This window comes from Vulpes vulpes, chromosome 16 (assembly GCF_048418805.1).
Source record: "Vulpes vulpes isolate BD-2025 chromosome 16, VulVul3, whole genome shotgun sequence".
Classification (NCBI taxonomy): Eukaryota; Metazoa; Chordata; class Mammalia; order Carnivora; family Canidae; genus Vulpes; species Vulpes vulpes.
Genome location: NC_132795.1, coordinates 91,561,773 through 91,580,950, shown reverse-complemented (window position 1 = coordinate 91,580,950; position 19,178 = coordinate 91,561,773). Strand labels below are relative to the sequence as shown.

Genomic DNA, 19,178 nt, shown 5'->3' with positions numbered 1-19,178 from the left:
AAAAAATAAGTGAAGCTAGAGGATAGCCAATTGGCAAGTGATATAGATATGTTGTACATTAGACCCTAAAGAGTCTTGCATCACACCCAAAGGTTCATAACTATGTCAAACTGAGGAGCATGGAGTTAAAGGGATATATTTTCTACTACACTTTGGTAAAGGCCACATTCAGATATATGAATAGCAAGGAGACTCACAAGGGTATCAAAAGTAAATAGACTGTTTCTAAACAGATTAAGGAACGAAAACCTTTATGGTACAGATGTAATAACAACTTAAGAACTGCTGAGGCTTACTGTCTTCAAATTAATGACTCCCAATTCTTTATAACAATTAAAAAAATAAAGAGAAATCATACAATTAAGGAAAAATGAGAGAGTAAGGCAGAGAAAATGTTCCAGAAATAATTTGTGAGCCACACATCTTATAGCTAACACTTACATCACTGCTAAACATAATGTACTAGAGTTAGTAACTCACAAAGTTACTATGTGAAAAGTTACTATATTTGTATGGGGGTGATTCTTTCTCTTTGGTTTATATGTCTGCATAACAGTGCTATATATAGCCTTAATTTAGGGTATGTCTTTGATACTCTTTTTTTTAAGTTTTATTTATTTATTCATGAGAGACACACAGGCAGAGGGAGAAGCAGGCTCCCTGCAGGGAGCCTCATGTCGGACTTGATCCCAGGACCCTGGGATCATGCCCTGAGCCGAAAGCAGAGGGTCAACCGCTGAGCCACCCAGGTGTCCCGACATAAGAATTTTTAAATCAACTTGTTAAATTTCATGGAAACCTCTGAGGTGATTTTAATTATAATTTCACTAGTCTTTACAGATTTGTGGTCAGAATTGATCTTTATCATATACAGTCTTTTCAGCCATAAGCAGGTGTGCCTATATTTTAATCAGGTGTTTATTTATGTTGGTCAATAATGGTTGGTAATTTCTTCATAAATTTATTGTATATCGGGCAGCCCGGTTGGCTCAGCGGTTTAGTGCTGCCTTCAGCCTAGGGCGTGATCCTGGAGACCTGGAATCAAGTCCCACTTCGGGCTCCCTGCATGGAGCCTGCTTCTCCCTCTGCCTGTATCTCTGCCTCTCTCTGTGTGTGTCTCTCATGAATAAATAAATCAAATCTTTAAAAAAAAAAAAAATAAAATAAATAAATAAATAAATAAATAAATAAATAATAAATTGTATATCTTTTGTTTATTTCCAGTGAAGAATCATACAAATTTTGCCAGAGAAGAGAAAATAGAAAAAACCCACCTAACTTATTTTATAAGGCTAGGATAACCTTAATAGCAGTCAGGCCTTATTAGCTGTTGAGCCCAAGTAAAGTTATTGACTTTTCTTAAGAACATGGATGTAAAAGTCTTGAATAGAATTAACTAATTGAATATAGTTATGTATATTTTTATATTATTACAGATTTCTTCATTGAATAATATTTCAATGGACGTACAGTGAAATTGCTTCCAGTTTTTCATTGTTACAAGTAATGCGGTCATTGCCAATCTTTGGACATACATTGTCACATCATTTCCTTAAGATTTTCCAAAGTATTTTATAGGCAAGTTTTCAATTCTAATACATTGTTAAGATGCAGAATAAACAAACTTTTCCTGAAAAGGTCCATATAGTAAATATTATAGGCTTGTAGACCAACAAGCAAAATTGAGGTTATTCTATAAGCGCTAGCATATAACAAAAACCACAAACTTCTATTAATCTTTATTAACTAAATTAGAAATACAATAATTGAGAAGTTTTGATAATACAAATCTACAAATATAAATAATGGAATTCTCTCTTGGAGGAATAACATATCACTTAAATTAGGGCTGAAAGTTGGTGTTCCTTATTTAAAAAAAAAAAAAGCTATTGCAAAATGTTCATCTGTTAATGCTGATCCCTGATGAGATTTTATGTATTTCACTTTTAAAAATTTCTTTCCTCCTGGATAGGTACTGCTACCTACTAATGTCAATCCATGGACATATGGTTTTAATTGAGCATATTCACCAACTAGAAGACATTGTTAGAGTTATATTAACTAAAAGACTTAAAGAATGCCATTTAGCTTGTCATTTTATTACAGATTAATCACTTTCAATTAAAATATCCGAGTTGCATAAACACCGGAATATGGAAATTTCTGTTGCACTTGCATCAAGGTTGAAAAACACTACTGTGGACTGAAATCAGAAAATATATTGCTGCAAGAATTTATGTAGAATGGAGATCTCATTTTATTTCTTCACAGTTCACGAAATGTATAACAGCCTGACATTACTTGCAAGTCAAAAAATGATAGTTATCATTGAAATTACTTTATTACAATATAAGTACTATTTTGCCTGGCAGTTTTAGGTTGAAATATTTTTAAGTCTGTAGCATAATCTAATTACAAAGCCACTTAGTTAAGTAAGAATGGTAAGCACAATTCTTCCAACCACTTAAAAATGTAAAAACTATTTTTAACTTGAGGACTATACAAAAGGTAGGCTATATTTGACCCATGGGTCATACTTAACGGACCCCTGTTCTATAAAGTCTTATATTCCAGTAAATGTAGGTGTCTAGTTCTCCCAAACTGTGCAACCAGTAAATATTCCTTTTAATAATTTAATTCTAGTACAGTTAACATACAGTGTTATATCAGTTTCAGGTGCACAATATAGTGATTCAGCAATTCTGTTCATTACAGGTGCACATTATGACAAGTGTACTCTTAATCCCCTTCACCTATTTCATGAACCCTCCGGTACACCTCCACTCTAGTAACCATCAGTTTGTTTTCTGTAGTTACGAGTCTGTTTCTTGGTTTGTCTCTTTATTTTTTTGTTCATTTGTTTTGTTTCTTAAATTCCCACATGAGTGAAATCATAAGATATTTCTCTTTCTCTGACTTATTTCACTTACCCTTATACTCTATAGCTCCATCCATGTCATTGCAAATGGCAAGATTTCATTATTTTTTATGGCTGAATATTATTCTATTGTGTATGTGTACATATTTTCTGTATCCGTTCATCAGTCGATGGATACGTGGGCTCCCTCTGTATCTTAGCTATTGTAAATAATGCTGCAATAAAGATAGAGATGTATGCATCCCTTTGAATTTGTTTTTGCATTCTTTGGATAAATGCCCAGTATTGGGATTGCTGGATTATAGGGTAGTTGTATTTTTAAATTTTTGAGGAACCTCCATACTGTTTTTCCACAGTTGCTGAACTAGATTGTATTCCCACCAATAGTGTAAGAGGATTCCTTTTTCTCCACATCTTCACCAACACATGTTTAGACATTCTGACAGATGTGAGGTGATTGTGGTTTTCATTTGCATTTCCCTGATGATGAGTGGTGTTAAGCATCTTTTCATGTGTCTGTGGGCCATCTGTATGTCTTCTTTGGAATACTGCATGTTCATGTCATCTACCCTGTTTTAAATTGGATTATTTGTAGGTTTTGGTGTTGAGTTGTATAAGATCTTTATATATTTGAATACTAACCTATTATCAGATATATGATTTGCAAATATCTTCTCCCATTCATTAGGTTGTCTTTTAGTTTTGTTGATTGTTTCCTTTGCTGTGCAGAAGTTTTTCATTTTGTTGTAATCCCTATGGTTTATATTTGCTTTTGTTTTCCTTGCCTCAGGAGATATACTTAGAAAACTTGCTACAGCTACCAGAGAAATTACTGCCTGTTGTCTCTTCTAGGATTTTTATGGTTTCTAGTCTCACATTCAGGTCTTTAATACATTTTGAATTTATTTTTATATATAATATGAGAAAGTGGTCCAGTTTCTTTCTGTTTCAGATTGCTGTCTAGTTTTCCCAATACTATTTGTTAAAGAGACTGTCTTTTCCCAATTGCATATTCTTGCGTCCTTTGTTGAAGATTAACTGATCCTATAAACATCGGTTTATTTCTGGGTGCTCCATTCTGTTCCATGGATCTATGTTGTTGTACCAGTACCATAATGTTTTGATTCTTACAGACAGTTTTGATGAAATCTGGAATTGTGATACCTCCAGTTTTGTTCTTCTTTTTCAAGATTGCTTTGGCTATTCAGAGTCTTTTGTGGTTCCATACTTATTTTAGGATTACTTGTTCTAGTTCTGTGAAAGATGCTGTTGGTATTTTGAAAAGTATTGCAATAAATCTGTAGATGGCTTTGTGGAGGGGTAATATAGACATTTTAACAATACTGATTCTTCTACTCCATGAGCATAAAATACCTTCCCATTTGTTTGTGTCATCTTCAGTTTCTTTCATTAATGTTTTAGAATACAGGTCATTTACCTCTTTGGTTAAATCTATTCCTAGGTATTCAGCTTTGGGCTGCAGTTGCAAATGGAGTATTTTTCTTAATTTCTCCTTCTGCTACTACATTATTAGTATAGAGAAATGCATCATTTCTATGTATATTGGTTTTGTACCCTGTGACTTTGCAGATTCATTTATTATTTCTAGTAGTTTATTTTGTAGAGTATTTAGGGTTTTCTGTATATAGTATCATGTCATCTGCGAATTGTCCAAGTTTTACTTCTTCCTTACCAATTTAGATACCTTTTATTCCTTTTTCTTGTCTGGTTGCTGTGGTTAGGACTTCCAGTACTATGCTGAACAAAAGTAGAGGCACTGGACATCCTTGTCTAATTCCTGATCTTAACAGAAAAGCTCTCAGTTTTTCACCATTGAATATGATGTTAACTTTGGGTTTTTTATATATGGCCTTATTATGTTGAGGTATGTTCACCCTAAACCTACTCTGTTGAGGTTTTTATCATGAATGGATGTTATACTTTGTCAAATGCTCTTTCTGTATCTAATAATCATGTGGTTTTTATCCTTTCTTTTGGTGTGTCGTATCACATTGATTGATTTGCAAATATTGAACCAATGTTGCATCCCAAAAATGAATTCCACTTGACCAAGGTGAATGACTTTTTTAATGTATTGTTAGATTTGGTTTGGTGACATTTTGTTAAGTATTTTTCCATCTGTGTTCACCAGAGATATTGGCCTGCAATTCCCTTTTTTGTAGTGTCTTTATCGGACTTTGGTAACAGGGTAGTGGGAGTCTCATAAGTGAATCTAGAAGCTTTCCTTCCTCTTCTCTTTTTGGAATAGTTTGAAAGAATATATAAAACTCTTCTTAAAATGTTTGGTAGAATTCACCTGTGAAGCTGTCTGGTCCTGGATTTTTTGTTTGCAGAGTTTTTTGATTACGGATTCTATTTTCATTGCTGGTAATTGGTCTGTTCAAATTTTCTGTTTGTTCCTGAGTGAGTTTGGGAAGATTATGTGTTTTTAGGAACTTACCTATTTCTTCTAGATTGCCCAATTTGTTGGCATATAATTTTTCATAATGTTTTCTTATAATTCTGTTTCTTTGGTATTGGTTGTTATTTCTCCTCTTTCACTTATGGTTTTATTTATTTGAGCCCCCCCCCCACCTCTCTTTTTTAATGAGTCTAGGTAAAAGTTATCAATTTTGTTGATCTTTTCAAAGAACCAGGTCCTGATTTCATTGACCTGGTTATCCTTTTCTTCTTCTTCTTTCTTCTTTCTTCTTTTTTGTTTCTATTTCATTTATTTCTGCTCGAATCTTTATTATTTTCTTCCTTCAGCTGGTTTGGAATTTTGTTTGTTCTTCTTTTTCTAGTTGTATTAGATGTAAGGTTAGGTTATTTATTTAAGATTTTCTTGCATCTTGAGTGAGGTCTGTATTGCTATAAACTGCCCTCTTAGAATAGCTTTTGCTTCATCTCAAAGACTTTAGACCATTGTGTTTTCATTTTCATTTGTCTCCATGTAACTTTTTATTTCCTCTTTGGTATTCTGATTGACCTATTCATTGGTTGATAGCATGTTATTTAACCTCCATGTATTTGTGTTCTCTACAGATTATTTCTTGTGTTTGATTTCTGGTGTGCTAACACTGTGGTCAGAAAAAATGCATAGTATAACTTTAATCTTTTTGAATTTGTTGAAACTTGTTTTGGGGCCTCACTTGTGATCCATTCTGGATGATAATCCATGTGCATTTGAAACAAGTGGTTTTCTGCTATTCTAGGATGAAATGTTCTGAGTAGATCTGGTCTAGATCCATCTGGTTAGATCCATTTGATCCAGTGTATCATTTAAAGCCACTGTTTCTTTGATTTTCTGTGTGGATGATTTATCCATTGATGTAAGTTGGGTGCTAAAGTACCCTACCATTATTGTATCACTATTGACTATTTCCTTTATGTTTGTTATTAGCTGCTTTATGTATTTGGGTGCTGCCATGTTAGATGTGTAAATATTTACAATTATTATACTTTCTTTTTTGGATTGTTTCCTTTATCGTTATATAGTGTCCTTTTTCCTTTATTAGTCTTTGATTTAAAGCCTATTTTTTCCAGCATACGTTTTCCTACCATGCCTTTCTTTTCACATCCTTTTGTAGAAGTGCTTTTCCATCTTTACTGTACTTTCAGTCTACATGTGTCTTTAGGTCTAAAATGGGTCCCTTTTGGGCAGCATATAAATGGGCCTTATTTTTCTTTTCCATTCCTTCACCCTGTCTTTTGTTTATTTTTTTCACACTGTCTTTTGATTGGAGTATTCTGTCCATTTACATTCAAAGTGACTATTGACAGGTATGTACTTATTGCCTTTGTATTACTTGTTTTATGGTTGTCTTTGTAGTTCTCTCTTCCTTTGTTCTCTTGCTCTGTTCTCTCATGATTTGCTGCCTTTCTTTGTGATATACTTGGATTCATTTCTCTTTATTTTTTGTATATTACCAATTTTTTATTTGTGGTGACCATTAGGTTTATATATAACATCTTCTGTATATTATCAGTCTATGTTTAGGTGATGGTCACTTAAATTTGAAGCCATTCTTTTAGCACTAAATTTTTACTCCTTTCCCAGCCCTGTTTTATGTATATGGTGGCCTACTTTATATCCTTTTATTCTGTGAGCCCCCTGAGTGATTTTTACAGGTATATTTAATTTTAGTGCCTTTTTGCTTCTTTTCTTTCTCTTGCCTGTGATCTTCCCTTTCTGCTCAGAGTCCCCTTTAACATTTCTTATAGGGCTGGTTTAGTGGTGATGAATTCCTTTAACTTTTGTTTGGGAAATGCTCTCTCTCTTTCTATTATAAGTGATTTCTATGCTGGATAGAGTATTCTTGGCTGCAGGTTTTTTCTTTCAGTCCTTTGAATATATCATGCCGCTCTTTTCTAGCCTACAAATTTCTGCTGCAGAATCTGCTGATAGTCTTATAGGATTTCCCTTGTATGTAACTGTTTTCTTTTCTCTTGCTGCTTTTAAAATTCCCCTTTTGCTGGCTTTTTGCCATTTTAATTACTATGTCTTGGTGTAGACTTCTTTGGGTTAATTTTTGGGGCATCTCTGTACCTCCTGGATCTGCATTTCTGTTTCCTTCCACAGATTTGGGGAGTTTCCAGCTATGATTTCTTGAAATAGAATTTCAACCCCTTTTCTCTCTCTTCTCCTCTGGGGTCTCTATAATGTAAATGTTATGTTTGATGGTATTGCTGAATTCCCTTAATCTGTTTTCATTTTTATTTTTTTCTCTGTCCAGTTAGCTTGATTGTTTTCCATTACTCTCTCCTGCAAGTCCCTGATCTGTTCTTCCACTTCCTCTAGTCTGCTATTTATTGCATCTAGTGTATTTTTTGTCATCTCTGATTAGCTCTTTTTTATGTTTTCTGTCCCTTTCTTGAGGGTATCACTGAGTTCCTCTACTTTTTCCTCAAGTCTAGTATCTTTATAGCCATTACTTAAAATTCTCTATCAGGTATATTACTTATCTCCATTTCATTTAGCTGTCTAGCTGTGATCTTGTCTTGTTCTTTCATTTGGGACATAGTCCTCTGTCTCCTCACTTTGTGTAACTCTGTGTCCTTTTTTATTTTAGGGAAGTCTGCCATATCTCTTGCTCTTAAAAGTAGTGGCCTTAGGGAAGCCTGGGTGGCTCATTTGGTTAAGCATCTACTCTTGGTTTCAGCTCAGGTTGTGATCTCAGGGTTGTGAGATTGAGCGGGGCTTTGTGCTCAGCAGGGAGTCTGTTTGGGAATCTCTTTCTCCCTCTCTTTCTGCCCCTCTGCACCCTATGTGCTCTCTTTCAAATAAATAAATAAATCTTAAAAGAAAAAAAGAAAAGTAGTGGCCTATGAAGAAGAGTGCCTTGCAGTGCAATGTTCCAAGTTCACAGAACTCAGCGCTTCAGGGATGTCTCCTATATGGGTTGCATGTGCAGTTCTGTATGGCTGAGCTGCATTTGCCTTTAGCTTTGTCATCTACAGTGGCTCTCTTTGCCTTTTGTGTGCAGAATTTGGTCACTATTTTGAAAATGGGCCATTCTGGGGCCATGGTGGGCATAAGTTGAGTCAGACCAGGCATTTACCAGAGATGCAGTAGCACAAAACTGCAAAGTTGGCCCCTGTGTTGGCCTTTGAGCTTTTGCTGGTGGGTGGGGCCTATAGCTAGAGTTGATGTCTCCCTTCAGCCCACTGCTGGTGCCATAGGTGGGCTGGAGTAGGGGGTTATCTTACCTTCTACCTTGGGTAGGAGTCACTTTGGAGTGGTGCTCACCCTTGTCAGGGCTCCTTGCACACTGCCAGTCTTGTGGCACCGCTTTGGATGAGCTCCTGCCACGGACATACTAGAGGGAGAAAGTCTACAGTAGAATGTAGGGGTGGGGCATGTGGTGCCAGCATGGTCTTCACTAGTCTGCTGAGGGAGAAAACCTGCAGCCACCTGGGAAAACTTGCCAAGACTGGTGGGGTTAGGGATGCAGATTGGCAGAAGTGCAACAGGGCAGGGTGCACTGTTAGTAAGCTAAGTGAAACATGTTGGTGCTGTGCTGGTTCCTGCAGGTATCCATGTATTTAGGCTGGAGGGCAAGGGAGTGAAATGTTGCCCAGAAGCTATTTTGTTCTTGGAGAAGCCTCCCAAAGATCCCTGCCCCTCCAGCACATGCTCTGAGATTAGTAAATAAATCTCATTCCCCTTATTCCCCAGGCATTTTTCAAACTGCTGCTTATATGTCATAACTCAGTGGGACTGTTTATAGTAAAAAAGATTAAGGGCAGAAAGTCTGTTTCCTGTTGTCCTCCCAGCTCTTCCAGAACTGAGGCCACTGATTTTTAAAGTTCCAGGTGTTACATCCCACTGATTTTTAAGAACTTGTGAAGTTAGGCCCTTCTGGTTTTCAAAGCCAAGCGTTATGAGGATTTGTCTTCCCCATGTGTCTCCCATGCCTAGGATGCCTGGTATGCCTGATATGGGGTCTGTTGCTCTCTCCTCTCCACATCTGCAGTATCCCTCCAGGGGAGAGTTCCGTGGGTCCATTTGGCTCCTGACAGCATCTCCACCTTTCCTGCCCTCTTTGATGTGGCTTCTTCTCTGTATTTACCTGTAGAGAGTTTGATCTGTCAGCCTTTGGGTCATTTTCTGGATTATTTACACTGATGTAGGTATTACCTAGTTGAATCCATGGGATGAGTTAAGCTTATGAACCTCCTACTCTGCCATCTTCCCTGGAAGTCTCTGCAACCAATAAATATTCTGAATTTTTAAAAACAAACAATTTGAAATTATGTCTTTTTCAATTTGCATTTATTTGAATATTAACAAAGTGAATTATCTTTCATGAGTATAGGGCATTTATATTTCTTCATGGTAAACTGGCTGTATTCTTTTTCCATTTTTTAAAAAGATGTATTTATTCTAGAGAAAGAAGGATAAGGAAAGAGAATCTCAAGTAGACTCCGCACTGAGCAGGGACCCTAATGTGGGGCTCGATCTCATGATCCTGAGATGACTTGTGCTGAAATTAAGAGTCAGACACTTAAATAGCTGAGCAACCCAAGTGCCCCTTCTTTTTCCATTTTTATTACAATATCCCAGCAATCTTTTTCACACCAAAAATAGTTCAAAATCCTTTTTAATGGCTATACCTACTTTAGTATTATTTTATACTGCTTTCTCCCACACATCCAAGACTCCTCTGTATTTAAAGATATGCCATTATCTAACAGAGCTGTGTTTTTTATTTTTTTTATTTTTTATTTTTTTAAATTTATTTATTTATGATAGTTACAGAGAGAGAGAGGCAGAGACACAGGCAGAAGGAGAAGCAAGCTCCATGCACCGGGAGCCCGATGTGGGATTCGATCCCGGGTCTCCAGGATCGTGCCCTGGGCCAAAGGCAGGCACCAAACCGCTGCGCCACCCAGGGATCCCAGAGCTGTGTTTTTTAAATCTTCTATACATATATGCACCAGATACCAATTATGTTACTTTTTCTCTATTTTCCCTCCTAGCATAACTTTTATTTGTCCTTCAAGATTCAGATCAAGGATCAGTTCCTTCTCTTTACCTGCACAGCAAATATTTATGCAAGTATCTGTTATAAAACCTATCATACATTATGTAATTAACCATTGTTCACAATGGTCTGTCTCCTCATCTGGGCTCACAGCTTCTTGAGACATGGAATCACAACTGATCTCTACATTCCTGAACAGTACCTGACATGTAGTTAGCACTGATTATCTTTTGACTGTATGAGTTCAAGATCATAGTAATAATGTTAACAAAGTAGTATATGCCAGACACACAAATGTCAAATTTGTGCAGTAGTATTTCTTATAAAATGTTTATCATAATATAATATACAATTGAATTTTGAAGTCATCTCAGATATTAAAATCTCACCAAAGAACATAGCAATAGAAGTTTTTTTTCCTGACAAAACTATGTCAAACATTTAGTTTAAAAACTTGCATTTTTCCCTTAGGAATTAAAATAACTTATTTAAATAATGCTATTGCATATAGTTATAATCTACTATTCAAGAAAATTTGCTTATATTGGTAAAGAAAACTAAGAGAATTAAAACAAAAAAAATACTCCTCAGTCATGTCTGATTTGTAATCTGAACAGTAAGCTCTTTTGTTCAAAATCTTTGTAACTATGACCAAGATTCATTTGGATTAATCTTTTATTTTGCTTTATTTCCAAAGGACATCCATTACTTTGCACTAGATAAGGGTGAATTGGCACTAGCTGAAGTGGCAAGAAAAAGAGCTAGTGATATTGATGCGGAATCAATAACCTCTGGAGTTGGTAAGAATTAATGCTGTTTTCTTTAACTACTTTTTGTTTCAATCAATACTTACTGAGTATCATTTATATTTATGTTTGTAGGACATGGCTGGTTAATTTGAATTACTTTCTTTGTAAAGAAAGTGACTTTTAAAAAAGAATTACGGCTGGTAAATAATACAATATGCATATATAAGTGGGAATTTTGGTGATATAAAAATTAATAATCACTGATTAATCACCATTTAGCAAAAAGTTAAAAGGACACCGTTCTTTTCATAAAATTTTTGAGGAAGAGTTTATTATCATAAGTGCTCTTATTAATATTAGCCAACACAGGAACTTTTATAATTATACACATAAACATGTCATATCTCAAAAGAATTCTGTCCTATATCAAAGTATTTCACATGGAAAAAAAAAGTATTTCACATGGGATTTTAGGTTTTATAGGTAATTTGTTCTCATTTAGAAGCTACTAGTCATTTTACAGCATAGTCTTCCAAAGAAGACCAATCAGAAACCTAAATTTAATCTACAGGTTCCTTCAAAATTTTATATTTAAAAATTATAGTTTTTAAAACTACTGTAATATCAACATTAGCTTCCATTTCCTAAACTTAAGTTTGTCTGATGTGACTAAATCTGGTATTACTGATCTCTGGACATCCCAATTCCCATTCTTTCTGGCTTTTACTATTCCTGGATTAGGCAAAGGATCTTCAGAATTGTAAAAGAATTCATTTCCCTGTGGAACTCCTAATAAACAAAGAAGATTTATACCTTGTAAGTTTACTTCAAATTATTATAACAAGTCTCCCCAATGATTGATCATCTTTGTTTTTATAATGCTGTTTGCACCAAAAAGAGCAATTGTCAGCTTCTAATGATGGGGGTTTTGCATCTTAACGCTATTTAAAGTTACTAAGGGTAAAAAGGATTGTGAAAAAATTATCACAAAATTTCCCGAAAATGAAGAAAAACTCCACTTTTCACCAGAATGCTTTCCATGTGCTGTGAATGGTTTGATTAGATTACTGTAGCCAGCTGATACTTCCTAGCCAAGGACCCTTTTTGAGCCCTACTTCATTTCTAGCAAATATCTTTCTTCATTGAAACCCCGATCCTCCCCACTTTTTAGCCTTTCTTTCAGGCTTTACCCTTTGACCTTGATTACTCTCCCTTGACAAAGATACCATCTTTGTACTTATCAAGAGGTGAACATTCAGATGAATGTTCTACTCCACTTTTATTTTGGAAACTGGCGTAACTCCCACTCAAAATTAGAAAAGGAATTAGGAAAGAATCTCTAATTTGTTCATTGTAGTTTCTGTCTAGTTATTAAAAAAAATTAAAGATTTTATTTCTTTGAGAGAGAGAGCATGAGAAAGTGAGAGATCACAAGCAGGCGACAAGGGTAGATGGAGAAGCAGACTCCCTGCAAAGCAGGGAGCCCAATGAAGAACTTGATCGTAAGACCCTGAAATCATGACCTGAGCTGAAGGCAGACGCTTAACAGACTGAGCCACCCAGGTGCCATGTCTGGTTCTTCCATACAGCCCACATTATTCTGGGGAAAGCTAATTTTCTCTCAGATTCCTTCAATTTAGTTCAAATCTGCTTTCTCATGCTTTTCTGAAAGCAGAAAATAATTAAGTTTTTGGCTTTCAAGAGTGTTCTTTGATGCAAGCCATCAACATAACTAAAAGCAAGAGTTGCCAAAGGAAAAGTTAAGTGATAATAATCTGAACAATTTGAAAATTTTTTAAATTTTTTATTCTGGTATAACATACATACAGAAGAGCACATAAATCATAAATGTGACTCAACAGATTTTCACAAAGTAAATACATTCTCATAACCATTACCCAGACCAAGTAACATACATTACCAGGACCACACAAGCCCTCTCATATCTACCTTAAGATACTACATCCTGGCCCAACTATCTTTACTTATAACACTATAAATTAGTTTTACCATTCTTTCAAATTTTAAATAAGTGGAATATATATTATTCTTTGGTATTTGGCTCCTTTCACTCAACTTTATGATGTACACATGGATCTGGTGGGTATGTGCTTAAAGTGGATTTGCTGGGACAAAGGATATATTCATATGTTCAACTTCAGTAGTGTGGGAAAAGAAAAAAATTATCCTCTGTCCTTTAAGGTCTTTCCACCTGAACTAAAAAATTTATGTAAGACTGATTAATAGAGAAACTAACGATATACTATATGTTAGCTAATTATATTCAAATTTTTAAAAAGATCCAAGAAAAAAAAAAGACTGATTAATGGAAAATGAAACAAGGTTTAACCCAGGAAAACTGAATATCTCACCAAAACAGCTGAAGCCACCAGCTTAAATACCATCTCCATCTAAAGACAAAAGAAGATTTGCAGGTAGAGGATTAGTTATGGAGGGTACCATAAAAAGCATAGTAAACAAGACTGAAGTTGTCATGCAGATTTAAATTCATGCCTTTTCCACTGATAACAGTTTCTAGACATGTAAGGGTAATCCCCCTCTTCCTGATACCAAGGGAGACACCCTTATAAATGGAGGTTTCCCTTATACATGGAAACTTAGGTTTCATAGATCTTCTAATATCTACAGTTTCTTTAAACATACCAGCTCAGAATAATCAATATGCCAAAGAGACATTTTTTGAATCAAATTTATATATTCTTTTTAAAAAAGTTTTTATTTAAATTCCAGCTAACATACAGTGATTTAATATTAGATTTCATTCTTTTTTAAGGCTGAGTAATATTCCATTGTATGTATGTATATATGTACACATGTATACATACATACATACATACATACACACCCATTCATCTTTACCCATTCATCAGTTGAGGAACATTTGGGTTTCTTCCATAATTTGGCTGTTGATAATGCCATTATAAGTATCGGGGTGCATGTATCCCTTTGAAGAAGTATTTTTTTTATTCTTCAGGCAAATGTCTAGTAGTGTGATTGCTGGTAGTTCTGTGTTCAATTTTTTGAGAAATTTCCATCCTGTTTTCTAGAGTGGCTACACCAGTTTGCATTCTCACCAACCCACCAGTGCAAGAGGGTTCCCCTTTCTCCATATCCCAAAGATGCATAGCTTAGGTGGGAAAATCTGCTCCCTGACAGTAGCTATTTCCAGTTTTCCTAAGGAGCTGTAACCATTTGTCTTCTCACCAGCAGTCCATAACAGTACAGCTTGCTCCATGCTCACTGGTGCATGATATCGTCTCTCGTGCATTTTAGCCATTGTGATGGCTAAACATTAATATTTGGCATATGTGACACACACACACATACATATATAAATATATGTTCCTAGGCTCTTTATTTCATTGGTCTCTTTGTACTTGCACAAATATCTCAGTGTTTTTTTTTAATTGAAGTATAGTTGACACACAATATTACATTAGTTTCAACTGTACAGCATAGTTATACCACAAGTTTATATCCTATTTCATGTTCACAAGTGTAGCTATCCTAGGTCACCATATGCTATTCTAGTACCACTGACTAGATTCCCTATACTGTACCTTTCACCTCATGACTTCTTCATTCTGTAACTGGAAGCCTGTATCTTCCACTTCCCCTTCATTAATTTACCCATCCTCCCCCCCATGTCCCCTCTGGCAGCCCTCAGTTTTTCTCTATAATTACGGGTCTGTTTCTGCTTTTGTTTGTTTTTTTAGATTCTGTGTATTTATCTATGTCTGACTCATTTCACTTAGCATAATATCCTTAGGTCCATCCATGCTGCCTCAAATAGCAAGATCTTACTCTTTTTTATGGTGGAGAGAGAGAGAGAGAGAGAGAGAGAGAGAGTGTGTGTGTGTGTGTGTGTGTGTGTGTGTGTTACATTTTCTTTATCCATTAATCTATTGATGGACTCTTGGGTTATTTCCCTATCTTGGCTATTATAAATAATGCTGCCACATATAGGGGTACATATATATTTTCAGATTAGTGTTTTCATTTTCTTTGGGTAAATACCCAGTAGTGGAATTACTGGATCATATGGTTTTTTGTTTTGTTTTGTTTTTTAATTTTCTGAGAAACATCCACATGGCTTTCCACAGTGCTCTACCAATTTACAATAGATAAAAGTACCTTTAGCTCCACATCCTTGACAACACTTATATCTTGTCATTTTGAATAGAGCCTTTCTGACAGGTATAAAGTGGTATCTCGTTGTGGTTTTGATTTTGCATATTTCTGCAAATGTTGAGCTCTGTTTCATGTACCTATTGACCATATGTTTGTCTTTTTGGGGAAAATGTCTTCAGGTAGGTACTCTTTCATTTTTTTAAACTAGATTGGTAAGTTTTTTGGTGGTGGGTTGTACACATTTTTTTGTACACATTCTTAATATATTTTGAATATTAACTGCTTATCAGATGGATCATTGCAAATATCTAATCCCATTCAGAAGGTTGCTTTTTGTTTTGTGGATGACTTGTTTCACTTTTCTTAGAGGAAAAAGCAGTCGCTTTGAATTTTGGTGTGGTCTCAATAGTTTATTTTTGCTTTTGTTTCCTTGCCTGAGGAGACAGGTCTAGAAGATACTGCTAAGTCTGCTGTCAAAGAAATTATTACGTTTTCTTCTAAGGTTTTATGGTTTTAGGTTTAACATTTAAGTCTTTAATCCAATTTGAGCTTTTTTTTTTTTGTATGGTATAAGAAAGTAGTCCAGTTTGTGTTGCATGTAGCTGTCCAGTTTTCCTAGCACCATTTGTTGAAGAGACTGTCTTTTCTCCATTGTAAATTCTGAAGATTAATTCACCTTGTAAGTGTGGGTTTATTTCTGAATTGTCTGATCTGTGTCATGGATCTATGTGTCTGTTTCTGTGTCAGTACCATACTGTTTTTGATTACTACAGCTTTATTGTGTATCTTGAAATCTGGGATTGTAATATATATCACGATTGCTTTGCCTATTCAGGATCTTTTGTTGTTCCATACCAATATTTGATTATTCTAGTTCTGTGGGGGGAAAAGCTATTGGTATAAATAAGGGATTGCAATGAAACTACAGATTACTTTGGGTATTATGGACATTTTAACAATACTGGTTTTTCCAATCCATAATCATAGAATATCTCCATTTTTCTGTGTCTTCAATTTCTTTCATCAGCGTTTTATAGTTTTCAGAATACAAGTCTTTCACCTCCTTGATTAAGTTTCTTCTTAGGTATTTTTTTAAGTGATACTGTGAATGGAATGTTTTTTTTTTATTTCTCTGCCACTTCATTATTAGTGTATAGAAACTCAACTCATTTCTGTATATTAATTTTGTGTACTGAAACTTTACTGAATTTATTTATCATTCCTAGTGGGCTTTTGAGGCAGTTTTTAGAGTTTTCTATGTATCGTATCATATCATCTGCAAATCGCGACATTTTAACTTATTCCTTATTAACATGAATGCCTCTGATTTCTTTTTCGTGTCTGATTGCTGTGGTTGTGACTTCCACAGTTCAGCGAAAGTGGTGAGAATGGACATCCTGGTCTTACTTGAGCTCTTAGAGGAAAAGCTCTCAGCATTTCACCATTAAATATGATATTAGCTGTGGATTTCTCATATATGGCTTATATTATGTGGTGTCATATTCCCTGTAAAGCCAGTTTATTGAGAGCTTTTGTCAGAGATAGATGTTGAATTTTGTCAAATGCTCTTTTTTTTTTAACATCTATTGAAATGATCTTGTGATTTTTATCCTTCATTTTATTAATGTGGTTTGGCAAATTGGATGGTTTGCAAATATTGAACCATCTTTGCCTTTCCGGAATAAAGCCCACTTACTTGTAATGAATGATCCTTTTAATGTCATTGAATGTTGTTTGCTGATATTTTGTGAAGGGTTTATGTATCTTTGTTCATGAGGGTTATTGGCCTATAGTTTTCTCTTTTTTTTTAGTGTCTTTGGCTTTGGTATTGAGGTATGCCAGTCTTGTAGAATATATGTGGAAGTTTTCCTTTCTCTTCTGTTGTTTGGAATACTTTAAGGAAAATAGATACTGTTTTTTAAAGATTTTTATTTATTTTTGTATTTCAGAGAGAGACTGAGAGAGCATAAATGGGGGGTAGGAATAGCGGGAGAGAGACAAACAGACTCCACAATGAACACAGAACCCAATGTGAGGCTCAATCCCATAAGAGTTTTTTGATTAGAGATTCAGTCCTGTTACTACTAATTGTCTGTTCAGATTTTCTATTTCTTCTTGATCCAGTTTTGGAAGACTGTAGTTTTCTAGGAATGTATCCATTTCTTCCAGGTTGTCCAAATTGGTTGATATATAATTTTTTGTAGTAGTCTCTTTTAATCCTTTGTATTTCTATGGTATTTTGTTACCTCTCCTCTTTCATTTCTGAATTTATTTACTTGGATCCTCTCTTTTTCTTCTGATGTATCTGGCTAAAAGTTTATCAATTTTGTAGATCTTAAAAAAAAAAAACACAGCTCTTGGTTTCACTCTTTTTTTTTTTTTTTTTTGTCTCTCCTATCTATACTTCTATTCTGATACCTGTTTTTTCCTTCCTTATACTCATCTTTGGCTTTGATTGTTCTTCTTTTTCTAGATCCTTATAATTGTAAGGTTACATTGTTTGAGACTTTTGTTTCTTGATGTATCTCAATATTGATATAACCTTCCCTCTTAGAACTGTTTTCACTGCATCTCAATGATTTTGAACCATTGTGTTTTCATTTTATTTCCAGTGTTTGATTTCCTATTTGATTTTTTTGTGGACCAACTGTTTGTTTTGTAGCATGTTGTTTAGCATCCACATATTTGTGGATTTTGTGACTGATTTCTACTTTCATAGTGGTGTGTTCAGAAAAGATGCATAGGATACCAATCTTCTTCTACTGATTAAGACTTATTTTGTGGCCTGCCTTCTGATCTATCCCAGAAAATGTACCATGTGCACCTGAAAAGAATGTGTATTCTGTTGCTTTTGGGTGGAATGTTCTATACATATCTGTTAAGTCCATCTGGTCTCCTTTGTTTTTTAAAGACACTTTTCTTTCTTTTTTTTTTTTTTTAATTTTCAGCTAGTTAACACACAGTGCAATATTAGTTTCAGGTGTAGAATGTAATGTTTCATCACTTACAATATCCAGTACTCATCACAAGTGTTTTCCTTAATATCCATCACCTGTTTAATCCCCCCCCACACACACACATCCCCTACAGTAACCATCATTTTGTTTTCCATAGTTAAGAGTTTTTCTTGTTTTGCCTCTCTTTTTCCCATTTCATTTGTTTTGTTTCTTAAATTCCACATATGAATGAAATCTTATGGTATTTGTCTTTGACTTATTTTACATACCATAGTACACTTTAGCTTCATCCACATTGTTGCAAATGGCAAGACTTCATTCTTTTTGATGGCTGAGTAATATCCCATACCTTACCACCTCTTTATCCATTCATCAGCTGATGGATATTTGGGCTCTTTCCATAATTTGGCTATTGTTGATAATGCTGCTATAAAAATTGGGGTACATGTGTCCCTTTGAATTAGTATTTTTGTATCCATTGGGTAAACCCTAGTCGTGCAATTGCTGGACAGTAGGGTAGTTCTGTTTTTTTTTTTTAAGATTTTATTTATTTGTGAGAGAGAGAGAGAGAGAGAGAGGCACAGGCACAGGCAGAGGGAGAAGCAGGCTGTATGCATATGCAGGGAGCCTGATGTGGGGACTCAATCCCAGCCTCCAGCATCAGACCCTGGGCTGAAGGTGGCGCTAAACCACTGACCAAGTTCTATTTTTAACTTTGAGTAATCTCCATATTGTTTTCCAGAGTAACTGTACCAGTCTGCATTCCCACTGTTTTCATATTGATATTCTGTCTGGATGATCTATCCTTTGATATAAGTGGGGTATTAATTATTGTATTATTGCATTGCCATCATTAACTTCCATTGTGTCTGCTAATGTTTCCTTTATATATTAAAGTATTTCAGTATTGGGTAGATAGGTACCCTCTGGTTAGACTGATCCCTTTATCATTATG

General features: G+C 35.1%; 1 protein-coding gene across 7 annotated transcripts in view; it reads left to right on the top strand.

The window, feature by feature from the left end:
* WDPCP (WD repeat containing planar cell polarity effector) overlaps window positions 1-19,178 on the top strand; it is a 448,174-nt gene that overhangs the window by 286,054 nt on the left and 142,942 nt on the right. For all 7 annotated transcript variants that reach the window (XM_072743082.1, XM_025992718.2, XM_072743081.1 and 4 more), the window contains one exon: window positions 11,063-11,165. In XM_072743082.1, the coding sequence (XP_072599183.1) occupies window positions 11,063-11,165 (103 nt within the window). The remainder of the gene's footprint in view (window positions 1-11,062; window positions 11,166-19,178) is intronic.